Genomic DNA, 14,357 nt, shown 5'->3' on the forward strand with positions numbered 1-14,357 from the left:
AAGCTGAGTTTCAAAACTGCAGACAGTTGTGGCGTTATCTACAACAGAGACAGAATATATGGCAGCTACTCAAGCTTGAAAGGAGGCAATATGGATTAAAAGGTTATTGGAGGAGATCGGATACAAACAAGATAATATTCCTTTGTTTTGTGACAGTCAGAGTGCCTTGCATATCGCAAGGAATCCAGCCTTTCATTCCAGGACGAAACACATTGGAGTACAATTTCACTTTGTGCGGGAAGTAGTAAAAGAAGGAAGCGTGGATATGCAGAAGATCCATACGAAGGACAACATAGCTGATTTTCTGACCAAGCCAGTAAACACTGATAAGTTTGACTGGTGTAGATCCTCTATTGGTCTAGCAGAAACGTAAGCAGCATGGAATAGCAAGATTAAAAGGATGTGTGGAGATGTGTTTGATTCGCAATCAAATCTCCAAGTGGGAGAAATGTCGGCAAGAGTTTTTCAAAATGGGACCAGTCAAAACGTGTATTAAATGTGGGAAGAAGGAAATTTTCATTGGTGGAAATTTCGTGGGAAGATGGAAGACGCGTTTTATACGCGTCTTCACACGGACAAGAGACTCTATAAATAGAGCTCTCCCCTTCATTCTGAAATCATCCCTTCTTCGAGTTTTCTCTCATCCTATTAGTTCTATAATATTTGTGAGGTATTTGTTCTCCTGTATTAAGAGAGTGTGTGTTCTCTTTGGAAACAGTGAGTGAGTTGTACACCACAAAATATTATAGTGGAATTCTTTTCATCTTGCCCGTGGTTTTTACCCTAATAATTTTTAGGGGTTTTCCACGTAAATCTCGGTGTCCAGTTTATTCTTTATTTTCGGGTTTTATTATCTCAAATTCCGCACGTGGGACCAATAATATAATGACACATAGAAATGCCAAGAAATCCCATTAAGTATCAACACCAATTACGAACTTGATCTTATGTTAACAATCTGAAGGCCCTTTTTTATCTTACGAGTGCCTCTTGCCACATCCTCGAGCTTCATGTTCTGAACACTCTGAAAATAAGGAAATATCATGTGAACCATGAATAAAAGAACATAACCATGTTTCAATAATAACGAAGCATCAGAACTCATACTTGCACTAGCGATTTGGCTCTCGGAATACTTCGAACACCAGCTTGAACCTTAAATCCTAATTTTAAAAGCACCTTGCAACCAAGAATCAGTTTCTTAAGTATCATAGTCCAGAATATTTCTCATCGAGTGATTAAGTCAAAAAGGGCACCTCACAGTTCGAGATCCAACTTTTCCAGTAGCACCAGCAACAAACACACGTCTCTCGTCCTTTCCACCAGCATCACTCGAAGTAGCATTTCGTGCCTCAACTTTTAATTTTGTGGTGCCTTATATAGCAGCATAGCAGTACAGTAAATAGAAGGCAGGTGATACACCATCAGTAAACATTCACACACCGGGAGACAAGAATTAAAAAATTCGCATACAATGAAATAAAGTTAGTTAAAGAAATCCCAGAACATTTATGGCCACAATCCTTCTTCCCAAACAAACAACGTTTCAACAGATTTCTCCACTCTATCCCATACATTATATTCCCCAACCATGACTTCAAAAGGGTTGCACTAAATCATACAAAGAATCACCATAATACCTGACACTCGTGCTTTGTAATCAACAAATTGAAGCTTTCTGTATTGGGAAGAATACCACCAAGATATTTTCCACTCCACTCTATACATCCTACAATCATGAGTTTTACATTGCATAACACTCCCACACTCCCATTCATTCTTCTTAAACACTCACGGCCCCAACAAAAAATACAACCAAAATATTTTTTCTTTATTGGGAAGAATACCACCAAGATATTTTCGTTGTCTAAGGATGAAAGGAACACACTGCCAGGCGAGGCCGCCTACAATTTTAAAAATGATCCCAAATCCTTCATGGAGGAATACTTTAGGGAGGTCGAAGTTATTGACCAAGAATTGGATGAGGTTGAAGCGGAAGAACTTGCTCATTGTCCGGGAAATGAGCATGCTGATGACAATGATCAGGACGAAGATGAAGCTGTAATGGACATCGAAGATATACTTATGAGGAAAGGAGGACCGAGACAAACAAGGTGGGGAAAAGGAAGGAAGAGAAAAGAAGTAGAGAAAAGAAAGGAGGATAACAAATGGTGCTGATTTTGCCGGTCATATTTTACCAAGAAGTCCTTCATATTTTGCTGGTCATATTTGCTTAGAAGTTATTTTGCTTTAATGTGTTTTTTTTAATGATGCACTATTTTGCCTGTCATATTTTGCCGAGAAGTCCTTCATTTTGCCAAAATGGCGCTGGGTTTCTTCTCTGCGCCAACTTTGGCGCAGAGGAGGGAGGCCCGTTGGAGGGGAAATCATGCGCTATCATAGCTTTCCACGCTGTGATAGTGCAGAGTTGGAGAAGTCGTGAATGCGAGAAAATAGCTAAGACAAAAATTATCCTGTGATGCCCTATGGGCGGTTCCCTGGATGGATCCTATTATTTATCGATTGGTCCCCGCCAAGAAAACTGCGACCACATATCGAAGGTCCACGTCATTTACTTGTACAGTGATCCGTTCATAGAATAGGCACAGTTATTATTTTGAACAATTTTTTTTGTTAATTATAATTAGCCTCTAATTTTTTTTTAAAAAAATATAAGACATTGATGTTAGAAGATTTAAATTACAGAAATTTACTTGTTTCAAAATTTGAAAAAAATTCGATAATTAACTTTCTTTAGAAGTATCTTGTTATAAATAAAGTACATGTTACATTTTTCTTGCTAATATCTGTATTAAATTATAAACTGTAATAAAAGATAAAAATAATGAATTTCACAAACTACTAGTCACCAAATTATAATTAAAATCAGCACTTCCACAACTGTTATATATCAATAATCATCTAAATTATGAATCCGCTCACACACGTTTTTACGTACTTTTTTCATAAGACAAAGAAGATGAAAATACTAAAAATATTAATCACAAAATCATGATTTCCCTAGTTCGCTATTAATATAACTCAGTGTAATTCATATTCGTCTGGCTCAAAATTTTATATGTTCAATTTTATTTTTCTTTTACAAACTTAACAGCCCAAGGCATCCAACCTGCGGTAACCAAGAAGGGGCATTACAAATACAAGCACTGCACCTCACGACACATTCACTACATCACAATTCACTCGAAATAATCTGATACTGTTAGGGAGAGAATTTGAGATCGCTGATCTCTTAAAAATTGAGATGAGAATCAAAGAAGAAAGAAAGAAAGGTAGATTGAAATTCAAAGAGAATTCATTCTAAGAATAGAGCATAATTACAAGTATTTTCTATCTCCTCTCGTATCTTACTTTTCATATTTATACTCTCAGTTACAACTCTACTAATTCCACCAACTAATTTGCTTGGCCTTCAAATCCTCTTATTCTTGACCCATTTGCTCCACGATCGTATTAGATAACTTTTAAATCGAGGTGAACCTAGTGAGTATACTTGTGATGCCCATTGCGACACAGTCTAGATATATTGTAATGCTTCCTCTCGCTTCATGTCAAACACCTTTACAAGGACATCCTCCACAACCTGGCCGATATCATAAGAACCAAATGAATAGAAAGTTGTTGCAGGCAACACTGATAACATTGAAAGCTGTAAGATGAATGCTGGATTGATGCGGGGTAAAAATTAGGCCTAGACAAAATATAAGATTTTAAAAGTGACTGAATATGCTTATAGATAATCTTCTATTTATCTAGTAGTGGTTTTCAGATGTCTACTTTCCTTTGATCTCGATAGAGATAATCTATTATTACCATGTGGTACAAACAAAAATAGCACAGATTAAGACATTGCTACAAGATGTTGGGAGACCTAAATATCTCAGCTAAAATTTACATAGATAGCAATTATAATCAAGTTCTTAGGTAAATTATGGCGTTATCTGCTCATTTCCTCTAAGTTATGATACACCTCTATTATATCATTTTTAGTCCATTTAGAAACACTTGCATTCATCCTCGAACAGAAAATAAAACACCATTTCGGAGAAGAGATCTGGACTGCTGAAGAAATATATACCCAAGTGAAAAACTAGAGAGAATTCATCCAGAATTACCTTATCGGGAGTGGATGCACCAGAAGTTATACCAACTGTGATAGGACCCTCTGGTAGCCAGTTCTCTTTCTCGACCAACTCTCCATGCTGTAATACACAATCATATCATGTTTGCAAGACTAGCATTTCCAATTGCAAAATAGAACAATTAGCAGGCATGTACCATCAACTTGTAACTTATTTTGTTTCCAGGTCCGATTCTTTTCTCGCTGTCAATCCAGTATGATGGAATTCCTCGATCCTCGGCAATTTCTTGCAAGTGTGATGTATTGCTTGAGTTCCATCCACCGACAACTAAAATGAGATCCACTTGTTGATCCACCAGCTTATACATGGCATCTTGCCGCTCCTTAATGTAACAAAAAAGGGCTTAAAGATGAGAAGGTCCATATTGAAAATGGCCACAAAAGACATAGTTAAGTTTGTGGCTCTTGCATCTTACGAGTTCGTATCAGGTGATGATATACACAGAAAATTGATGGAATAAAAATTACCTGAGTTGCGTCGCAAATAGTGTTGAAACTCATGAAGTGGTCATTTATATTTTCCACTCCATACTTGCGCATCATGGTTCTCTCAAGTAATTTCCCTGCAGAACAAAGAATAAGCATAAGTGTTACAAGTTGCATATTTAAGCATCATGAGAAAATATGATTCTTTAATAACTAACCAATCTCCTCTGTCTCTCCTTTTAACATAGTTGTTTGATTTGCAATACCAAGTTTCACAAGATCCTTGTCTGGATCAAACCCTTTCGACGTGGCAGATTTAAATTTCTGCAACCAAACAAATTAGATGAAATTCAATGGTAAGAGAAAATTTTCAAGAGTAAGATACTCATCCTACCTCAAGAAATGCCTCTTTGGTCGAGCTAGATCCATCAAGTTTACCACCAAGAACATAATCACATACATATGTTGCCTGTGATAAAGTAAAAACATTCTATAATTAGTCTGACATGATGATTACCAATGCTATATTTTTCACGAATGCTGAATGGATGAACAGTATAGGTAAGAAGCAAGAAACACCTCTATCAAGTTATTCACAATGAGATACTTCCCAGCAAAGGAGGCAGTTGCAATAGTCTCTTCATGAGCATATTTCCCATGTATTATTGAAGTATAGTCTCCTCTCTTGTGCTTTTCAACTATATTCCAAACCTGCGAGTATAATAATAGAATGGGCAAATTTCAAAGAGATTCAGATCAAGAAAGTGAGAGACGAAATTCTTGTTTGTTAAAACTTATCATCATGACATAATACCTTGGATACCCATGGGCAAGTTGTATCGACTATCTGCACGCTTTTGTCACTCAAAATCAGCATCTCGTCTACAGCAGCTCCAAAAGCCGGCAGCACAACAACATCACCCTTGTCAACTAGGTCAAATTGTTTGTTGCCATCCTCAAGAGGAATAGTTTTTACTTCCATCTCTTCAAGTCTCTGGTGGGATAGGATTGAATCGCTTAATTGCATTCATTAAAGTGTGTCTCCTCGCTTGATTCATGAGTAAGATTTACATTCTCAATGAACATTATGCATACTAAGGGTACCAGAAACAAGATTATTTATTCAAAGGTGCAAAACCAGAGCATTCAAACCCGTTGAAGTGTTTCGGTGAGCATCAGGAGCAGAGTCATGTATCATGATCCTGGGTGAGGAAGCAGCGGGCGAGGAGTCCATTTAATATGGTTGGAGGGTGGATTTTGGATTTTGGGAACAATTAAGGAGAAAAAAAATATTTAAATTAGTGGAAGATTTCCACGATCCAAAGGGATCATACACAATTCAGTTGTACAAACTGATGGAAAGAGTTAGTGCATATCTCGAAATATTAAATCATACATAGAAGGGGCCGACCGATGCAGTACATATTATACCTCTTAAAGGTGATCATAATCAATCAAATAGTTAAATCTCAAGTGACAAGTTCATCATTTTACCATGTTATTCAGACAAAATTATAGAGAAAGGGCCGAGCAAACAAAAAAATCAACATTTAACTTAAAGGAAAATCAGCCAAAAATTTTATGGATTCACACAGAACCATGAAACTAGTATTGAATTCTTGTTTTTTCCTCACCTATCATCCATATCCAGAAACATTGAATCTGAGCAAACAGTCAACATTGAAAGAAATAGGAACCTGATTAACAGTGGGGTTATGGATGATTTCATTAGTTATCCAAATCCTCTCCGTTGGAAATTGTTTTCTGGCTTCATAAGCAATCTGGACAGCTCGCTCAACCCCCCAGCAGAATCCATAAGCTTCAGCGAGCTTCACAGTTACATTTCCCCATGTATACTCATATCCGTTCTCCTTCAGTTTCTTTATAATGTCACCTGAAAACTCAGAAAACAAGCATATCCGCAGTTAAAACAAATTAAACTATTCTAAATCAACTTAATAGGAACCTCTCAGAATTTCATCAAACCAGCGAGAACAAAATCGAATATTACTCGTGTATTCGCGGTTCATTAGCTCCATAGTCTCTTCCTTATGCCCAAACCCCTTACGGTTATAATTCTTGCTCCTCGTCAAGTTGCGGTGGAACGCCTTCGCATTAAAGTCCAACTCCGCGGAGGCGGTAGACGAATAATCAGCTTCTCCGGCTGCTTCACATCGTACGGAGGAGGTTATCCGGCGACGGGGATCTCTACTCTGCGTCAAGCCGAAGTCCAGGCCAGCGGGGACACGAGAGAACTGCAGAGCGATCGCCATGTGGCTGAAATTCTCAGTGCGCACGTTAGTACAGGTGCTTATGTTAAGTTGCAGCGTATGCGTGTATGGTGCGGAATTTATCTCTTGAGTCACACGTGTGGTTTAAACGTGCCGTGAATATGAGCCAATGATGATGCACCACGTGCCACGACAAGCGAAGGTTGGCCAATGATTTTTTTGATTTTTTTTTTATTTCTGCGGCAATTTTATTAGCGGCCGACGTTCAATGGGTGACCAACAAAATTGGCATTTAATTTTAACCATAGATTCAGTTCGTACTATCTTCATACCACTCTATCGAATATGGGTCAAGCATGAACATACCTTTTAATCGACGAGGGGTGGGTACGTATGTAATCGAATCGAGTCGATTCGAACTCTTGAATGTTTGAGTTTGACTTGTTTATAATCTAGCCGAGCTCGAGCTTTATTTAACAAATATATTCATGGCTCACGAGCTTATTCAAACTTTAATCAAACCTAAACGAGATCAATAAACATGAATTATACATTTAAATATTCATTAAATTCATTAAAAAATAAATTATACATTTAGAAAAAAATATAATATTCTTATTAAAATTTGTCAATTTATTATAATAAATAAATTTAATAGATTTTTCTATATACTTCATAATTAATGTGTTAAATCAATAAATTAAATATCAAAATTATTATTTTTCATCTAAGATATTACTTATGAATTTATTAATGAACATGTTCACGAGCTAACGAGCCGAATATTGTAGAGCTTGAAATTGGTTCGTTTATCTTAACGAGCCTCATTAAATGAGCTCAAACAAGCTTTTATCGAATCGAGCTTCGAATAGCTCACAAACAGTTTGGTTCATTTATATCCCTATGAGTGGGTGCAATCTCCTTTTTTTTTTTTATTAATTAGAGGTTTAAAAATAATTTTATTTTTCTTATCTTTTTCTTTAATATTTGCTCTTGTCCCCCTCGCCCTAAAATTTTTAAAAAAGTTTCTGTCCCAACTTCTATTTTCTGGTGTCTCCTTGACATTAACCAAACATGTTTCGACTAATTGTGATCTTTATAGAGTGAAGATACTTATAGTAGAAACTTATTAATAATGTTTCATGAGTTATGATAGCTAGAAAAGAAACATTCCGTAAGAAATTGACAAAAAATTGTGTGAGACCATATCACACAAGTTTTTGTTTTTAATGAATATACAAAAATACCTATAATCTTCTTTAATTCAATAAAAATGATTATAAAAACATATTTAGTTATTTCTACAAATAACTAACTGATTTGTTAAAAATATTAAAAATAAATTAATTACGTTAAAAATATATGGTAAAAATTTGTGTGAGACGGTCTTACGAGTCGTATTTTGTGAGACATATTTTATTTGGGTCATCCATGAAAAAATATTACTTTTTTTTATAAAAGTATTACTTTTTATTGTGAATATCGGTAGGATTGACACGTCTCACAAGAGACCAACTCTGATTTTATACACGCGAATTATCGACTAGTATCAATGGTATTTGTCATGGTCAAGATTATTTGTCACAAGCCATGGAGTGTCATATAGATGTTGTCAACTTAAAGCCCACTGGGCTTCTTGATGATTCTCAAGTCCAACCTAAGTATATATAAATGCCATTCGTTTCACTTCACCTTCACGCCGTCTCGTCTGTGCAGCCTTTTCTATTTTTCCATCGATTTGTGGTCATTTTCTCTCCAGTTTTCCAAATATGGCTTCGATTTCTCAAGTTTTGATTGATTGGCCTTCATAATCCCAGATAAGCTACATTGATTCTTGTCTGATTCATGGGAGGCCTAAATGGATTTTGCGGAAGTTTCGCTGATAACGCCGTCGTTTCATAGTTTTATCTATGGTGAGAGATGGTGTTTACTAGTAGCTTTGCCGTATATCGCATCTGAAAAATTCAATCTCGTCTATTATCTTCGTTTTCCTGACCTAAACAAATCACGTTCTCTGCAACAATTTAATCCAGAGTAGCTTTGATTTTGAGCCCCGATAAATTCTTTAAAACACGGCTAAAAACCCATGTAAAAAGTATTTGAAATTTTTTATCTATCATTTTTATTAGTTTTTTATTTTAATTCATTAAAGTAAATTTGAATTTATTTGTCAATGAAATCGTTTCAAATGCGATCTTTTAATCCTTTCCATCAAAATCAAATCAGTTTACACTATAAACAGAAGAAAATGTTTTTATGTTTCTAAAACTTATACTACGTTCTTTTTTTTGGAGTAATCTTTTTTCTGGATGATTTAAACATTTTGTGCAACATATTGATATTTATGGAAAAAAATTTAACAGTTCAGAGTTTCTAATTTTTTCCTGAATATTTTAGACTTTCCAAAATAATAAAAAAGTCTCAACTCTCAAGTACAATTCACCCCCGATTTGAGCAGCTACGTTCACACACTATCGAATTTTTTAGAAACTTCATCATGGTCGTAAAGGGAAACCAAGCTGAGTGTTTCATTTAAACCAAAAATATTAGTTATTACCATGAAGAAAAATTTTCTAAGATTGCTGTGAGAGTTAATGTGCGAACTTTGAGCTCAAACTCTATTAGTTTACACCGTACAGAAGTTTATACCCCAACCTCGAACTAATGAGCATGAAATGACTCCGCCACTGATCAGACTTCCTAGCCACCAGAAACGGACCCAACCTCTTTTCCTAAAAAATGCGATCTAAAAAAATGCTTTACAACAAGGTGAGCAGCCCATAATTTCATTCTTTTTTCTTTCTATATTGAGGCAGGTTTTGATGACTGATTGAGAATGGCGAATTTATCTTACCATATATTCCAGAGATTTAAAATACATAGATCGACAAAGAGAAAAAGGCTGCTTACGCTAACGCTCTCATTGTTCTTCAATATTCCAGGAACAAAAATTTGAGGTTCATAAGCAAACGGCCCCTGATTAGAGAGTAAAAACAAAAAACAATGGACATATGGCAAGATTAAAACAGACGTTCAAATAGAATTTGGCCTATTGAGATAGATGTAAAATTGGCAAATCTCATCTTATATATGTGTCTTCTCTATGGTTTCACATGAATCCATTAGAATCAGGCTCAAGATACCAGCCGTTCGCTGAACTACCTCATGTCATTCCCAGCTGCTTCAAAGATCAATATTTGCCGTCTTCATCAAAGAATTTTGCAGCTATTTTGTGTAAAGATACGCCATTGTGAAAATAAAGAAACCAGCCATCTGAATCATTAAACATATTCATAAGAGAGTGTTTAGCATTATGCAAAATGTAGTTTAACATCACAACGGATGCCAAATGGCTACAAAGACAATAAAATATACTTTTTGCCTCAAAACCGTATGCTGCATATGGGCTTGCAATCGGTCAATTTTTCTTAGTCTAAACTAATATTTGTGTCCATTACAAAAAGAATAAAATTAAGCTCCACCAACTTATCTAAGTACCCATAAAACTACCAGGCGCTGAGAATTGGTAGAAAACATCTACTACTTAGAAATCAATTTAACACAAGACAACCTTGAACTTTAACTACCACTCAAGTACTAGAACACACAAAGGAGGTATCAAATAATAAAAGAGGAAGGTACCATTGAGAATGATGCTCCGTAATATGGATAAGCAGCTGGAATGAATCTCTCATATTCGTTATGCCTGAATGGTCGAACTGGAATCTGTAAATCACAACATTCCAAGCGAGTGTAAAATAGACGATATTAGATAAATTACTAATAGTTGGAACTAAATCATTTGCCAAGTCAATTAGTATCGAATTAGATAAAAAGTAACAAAACTATGAACTCGTAGGGTTTTATCACAATAAACATGGACATGCTACGAGAAAGGGAAACAATACCTGTTTTGATAAACTTAAGCTTGTATATCCAAGTCTTTGGTACTCGACCTTAAATTGGAAGACACCATAAACATCGGGAACCCTGAATGATGAATGATAAAGACCCTGTAGCAAATGACATAAAATAACAATGAGACATGCATTTTATCCATTGGAGCAGCTACAAAATAAATTGTTCGGAAGGTTTGACTACTATAATCAACTCACCTTCTGATTGGTTGACATGGTTTTCAAAACATAAGGACTCATCATATAAAACTGAAGCTGCACATCATCAGCAACATATGGTTCCCAATTTGCGCCGGACCATTCATAAATCTCCACTGAATATTCCTTTAATCAAATTGAAATGACAATTATCAGCTCATAGCAGACATTTCAGGCTTCTTCAAGGTTATAGACACATACTTTAACATTCAGTGCACAAAAAGTTACCAGGTCATCTTTGATTCTGTAGAATGAAGGTTCAACAACTTCACCAACTTTATGATGCCTTACAGCAACTGCCTACAAAAACACCGACATTTTGAAACATAAAACAACGACAATATGGTTTTACAAAAAAAATAATGTGTGTATGCATGTGTGGATAAATATATATAATAAGACAATATATGCAAAAGAAGAAAAAACGAACACAATTCTCTTTTTGCAGAGATACAAACACATATTTGAAGAAACGAGCTCTGGGGATCAATACTTGTCGGGAAAATGAAAAACTACAGAGTGGTCACAACTTGAGACAAAGCACACCTTCAGGTGACCTCTTTCATGGAAAATCCACTTGCTGAGTTCAGTCAAAAATTGCTCATTCCCAGATTTCTCATGCCTGTTGACATGATATTAGGCACAATCATTTCATGTTCTCCAAAAGAAAAAGAGCCAAGGTATGGGCTTATTGAACACATCACAATGTAAAATTAACTGATACTAGCGCATTTCTAAAAATGTGCAATCCCACTTTCTTATTAAGTTGCATCTTTCCATAATCACTTGCCAACACAAAAACTTACATCTTGTAATGCCGATAAATTTTTAGAAGAAGGTCTCATCTTCAAGGGGAACCACCTTCTGGTATGGGACTTGGCAAAGAAACTTACATGCTAGCGAGTAGGGATGTAATCGAGTCGAGCCAAACCAAACTCTTGAATGTTTGAGCTTGGTTCGTTTATAATCGAGCCGAGCTCGAGCTTTATTTAACGAATATATGCATGACTCACGAGCTTATTCAGGCCTTTATCGAGCCTAAACAAGCTTAATAAATATGAATTATACATTTAAATTTTTATTAAATTAATTAAAAAGTAAATTATATATTTAAAAAAAATATATTATTCTTATTAAAATTTGTAAATTTATTATAATAAATAAATTTAATAGATTTTTTTATATATTTCATAATTAATATGCAAAATCAATAAATCAAATATCAAAACTATTATTTTTTCATCTAAAAGATTACTCATGAATTTACCAACGAACATGTTCACGATCTAACGAGCCGAATACTGTAAAACTTAAGTTTGGTTTGTTTATCTTAACGAGCCTCATTAAACGAGCTTTTATCGAATCGAGCTTCGAATAGCTCACAAACGGTTTGGTTCGTTTACATCCCTACTAGCAAGGAACATTACAGTAACTAGAACTATCACCCAAATATTAAAAATAAGATTGCTGTTTCAAGCCAGCATGTCAAATCACTCACTTGATAGAGCTTCCAGCTTTTTGTACTCGAGATTGAAAGAACCTGAATACAAAGCCAAATCTTTCAACCCCTATAAATGGAGACAGGACGAATATTGCATTATATACTAACCGGTTGCTGAACACGCTTAATGAGCCAGATATCAAAATCCGGGCATTGTTTCTTGCCTGAATGTAACAAGTATCCGTGTTACTAAAGAAAAGAATTGTAAAATAACTTCACTGTCTTGAAAATTGATGGAACTCAGGCAATTTTTTTAAATACAGACAATTTGAAATCAGTTTGCCATCTATTGAAGAAAATATATCCCCACAAAGCACCTGGAAACACATACATAAAGGCTACTACATAAGAACGGACATACCTGCACTACAGAAACTAAAGATATGGAAGAACCAATCAAAGAGGGAGGGTTTGACAACTTGGAATGTGGATTGGCTGAATACGCTGCAGGTGAAGCCGAGAGAACTTTTAACACCTGAGTAAAAGTCAGATAAGATCTAAGTTGTATGGTTAAGATATAACTTGAATCACAATCGAAGTGTTTTCTACAAAGTGCGTCAAGAGATCTTACCATACTGTTGGCAGGATTTACTGAGTGGCCAATACCCTTATAAAGTACAGGAGCCTATTGCAGAGTAAATAGTGAAAAATGGAGATCAGACTATAATGGTTGGCCAAAATGACAAATGGTCTTTTCAGCTCTGCTTTCAACAGGAAAATTCAACGGAAGAAACAAATAGAAAATGATGATAAAAACTGCTTTTTACAAGCATATTGCTTGTATGATTACCTACGTGATTGACATTTGTTTACATGTTAGCTTGGAATAATACAAACAACTTTACCTCAATTTTCTTGCTTCCCAAAATAACTTCGGATTGAATAAAATCATCACTGGCAAGAAGAGTATGATGCCCCTCGATTTCTGAAACTGCGAAGCTTGTATGATCAATCACCAAAGCTTCTGGATCCTATTATCCAACTACATGTTATCAACCTCTGATGAAATGTATTTCCATAAACCTATTCTCTTCTAGTTTTCTACGAAAAAACAAGCTACCGATGGCATTTCCATAAAATGGAGCCAAAAAACAAGAAAAAAGAAAAAAACTACCTCATCAAAGTCAACACCACACTCAAAGGCAATGCCTCGAATCAATTCCGATGCCGATTGATCAGCAGCAATGATCAAATCATTGCCAGAATCAACGAATTCCAATATCGATGCTGTATCAATCGACCCTCCAAAACCTAATTTCACTCAAACAATAAACAATTTAATTAATCCTCTAATTTTCATATGCATAAAACAGGTCTCTTTACGAACAAAAATGGTTAAAATTTTCACAAATTTCGCGTGATTACTTACGGTCGACGGTGGGGCTGAAGAGAATAAGTCCATCATATAAATACTTTCCATATCTCTGCAAGGAGATTTTGGGATCATCGGCGAGCTTAAAATCGAGGTCAAATCCTCTGGTTTGGAGCGACTTGAAGAAGAGCGAGTGAGAAGATTTGAGTGCAAAATCGTCGAGCAAGACCAAAATTCGCCCGTCTGTGGGGCTCTCGGGGGAAAACGAACTGCAGAGAGTCGCGAAGAAGGGAACGAGAATCAAAAGCGTCCGAAACATAGTCATGAAGCTCTCTTGCTAAGGTTTACGCGACAGAAGTTTTTGCCCTTGTTCTACTGTGACAACAGCCAAACGCTCGCTCCTCTTGCACGAGAATTTCTATTCTAATTTATAAAAAGCTAAAATATTGCTCAATGAGAAAAAACCTCGTATAAATATTATTAGGAAATGTGACGCACCATTTTAGGTGAAAATAACACACAATTGGAGATGACAATGGGACGAGACGAGCTTGTCATCCCCGTTTTCGTCTCCCAATTTCATTCTCACTCTCGTACTCCTTCCGATCTC

At 35.7% G+C, this 14,357-nt stretch overlaps 2 protein-coding genes, 1 long non-coding RNA gene and 1 other non-coding gene across 4 annotated transcripts; 1 reads left to right on the plus strand and 3 right to left on the minus strand.

Moving 5' to 3' along the window:
- Positions 1-886: 886 nt before the first annotated feature.
- On the minus strand, positions 887-1,746 carry LOC142544862 (uncharacterized). Its single transcript, XR_012820124.1, has 3 exons — positions 1,641-1,746; positions 1,108-1,374; positions 887-1,024 (listed from the first exon to the last, which is right to left on the minus strand). It is a non-coding gene; the product is annotated as an uncharacterized LOC142544862 (long non-coding RNA).
- A 1,531-nt stretch (positions 1,747-3,277) lies between these two features.
- On the minus strand, positions 3,278-6,918 carry LOC142547052 (4-hydroxy-3-methylbut-2-enyl diphosphate reductase, chloroplastic-like). Its single transcript, XM_075655122.1, has 10 exons — positions 6,600-6,918; positions 6,286-6,482; positions 5,403-5,582; positions 5,168-5,299; positions 4,983-5,057; positions 4,807-4,912; positions 4,631-4,725; positions 4,300-4,485; positions 4,137-4,223; positions 3,278-3,604 (listed from the first exon to the last, which is right to left on the minus strand). Exons 1-10 carry the CDS (start codon positions 6,859-6,861, stop codon positions 3,539-3,541), a joined length of 1,386 nt encoding a protein of 461 aa, XP_075511237.1. The 5' UTR covers positions 6,862-6,918; the 3' UTR covers positions 3,278-3,538.
- A 1,711-nt stretch (positions 6,919-8,629) lies between these two features.
- Positions 8,630-8,771, plus strand: LOC142547912 (small nucleolar RNA snoR83). Its single transcript, XR_012820807.1, has one exon. It is a non-coding gene; the product is annotated as a small nucleolar RNA snoR83 (small nucleolar RNA).
- A 954-nt stretch (positions 8,772-9,725) lies between these two features.
- On the minus strand, positions 9,726-14,236 carry LOC142547053 (dolichyl-diphosphooligosaccharide--protein glycosyltransferase 48 kDa subunit-like). Its single transcript, XM_075655123.1, has 13 exons — positions 13,805-14,236; positions 13,550-13,686; positions 13,281-13,406; positions 13,007-13,060; positions 12,797-12,910; positions 12,544-12,599; positions 12,433-12,474; positions 11,481-11,556; positions 11,163-11,234; positions 10,935-11,060; positions 10,728-10,832; positions 10,462-10,545; positions 9,726-10,092 (listed from the first exon to the last, which is right to left on the minus strand). Exons 1-13 carry the CDS (start codon positions 14,070-14,072, stop codon positions 10,045-10,047), a joined length of 1,308 nt encoding a protein of 435 aa, XP_075511238.1. The 5' UTR covers positions 14,073-14,236; the 3' UTR covers positions 9,726-10,044.
- Between the last annotated feature and the right edge of the window lie 121 nt (positions 14,237-14,357).

This window comes from Primulina tabacum, chromosome 5, assembly GCF_025594145.1.
Source record: "Primulina tabacum isolate GXHZ01 chromosome 5, ASM2559414v2, whole genome shotgun sequence".
NCBI classification, from domain to species: Eukaryota; Viridiplantae; Streptophyta; class Magnoliopsida; order Lamiales; family Gesneriaceae; genus Primulina; species Primulina tabacum.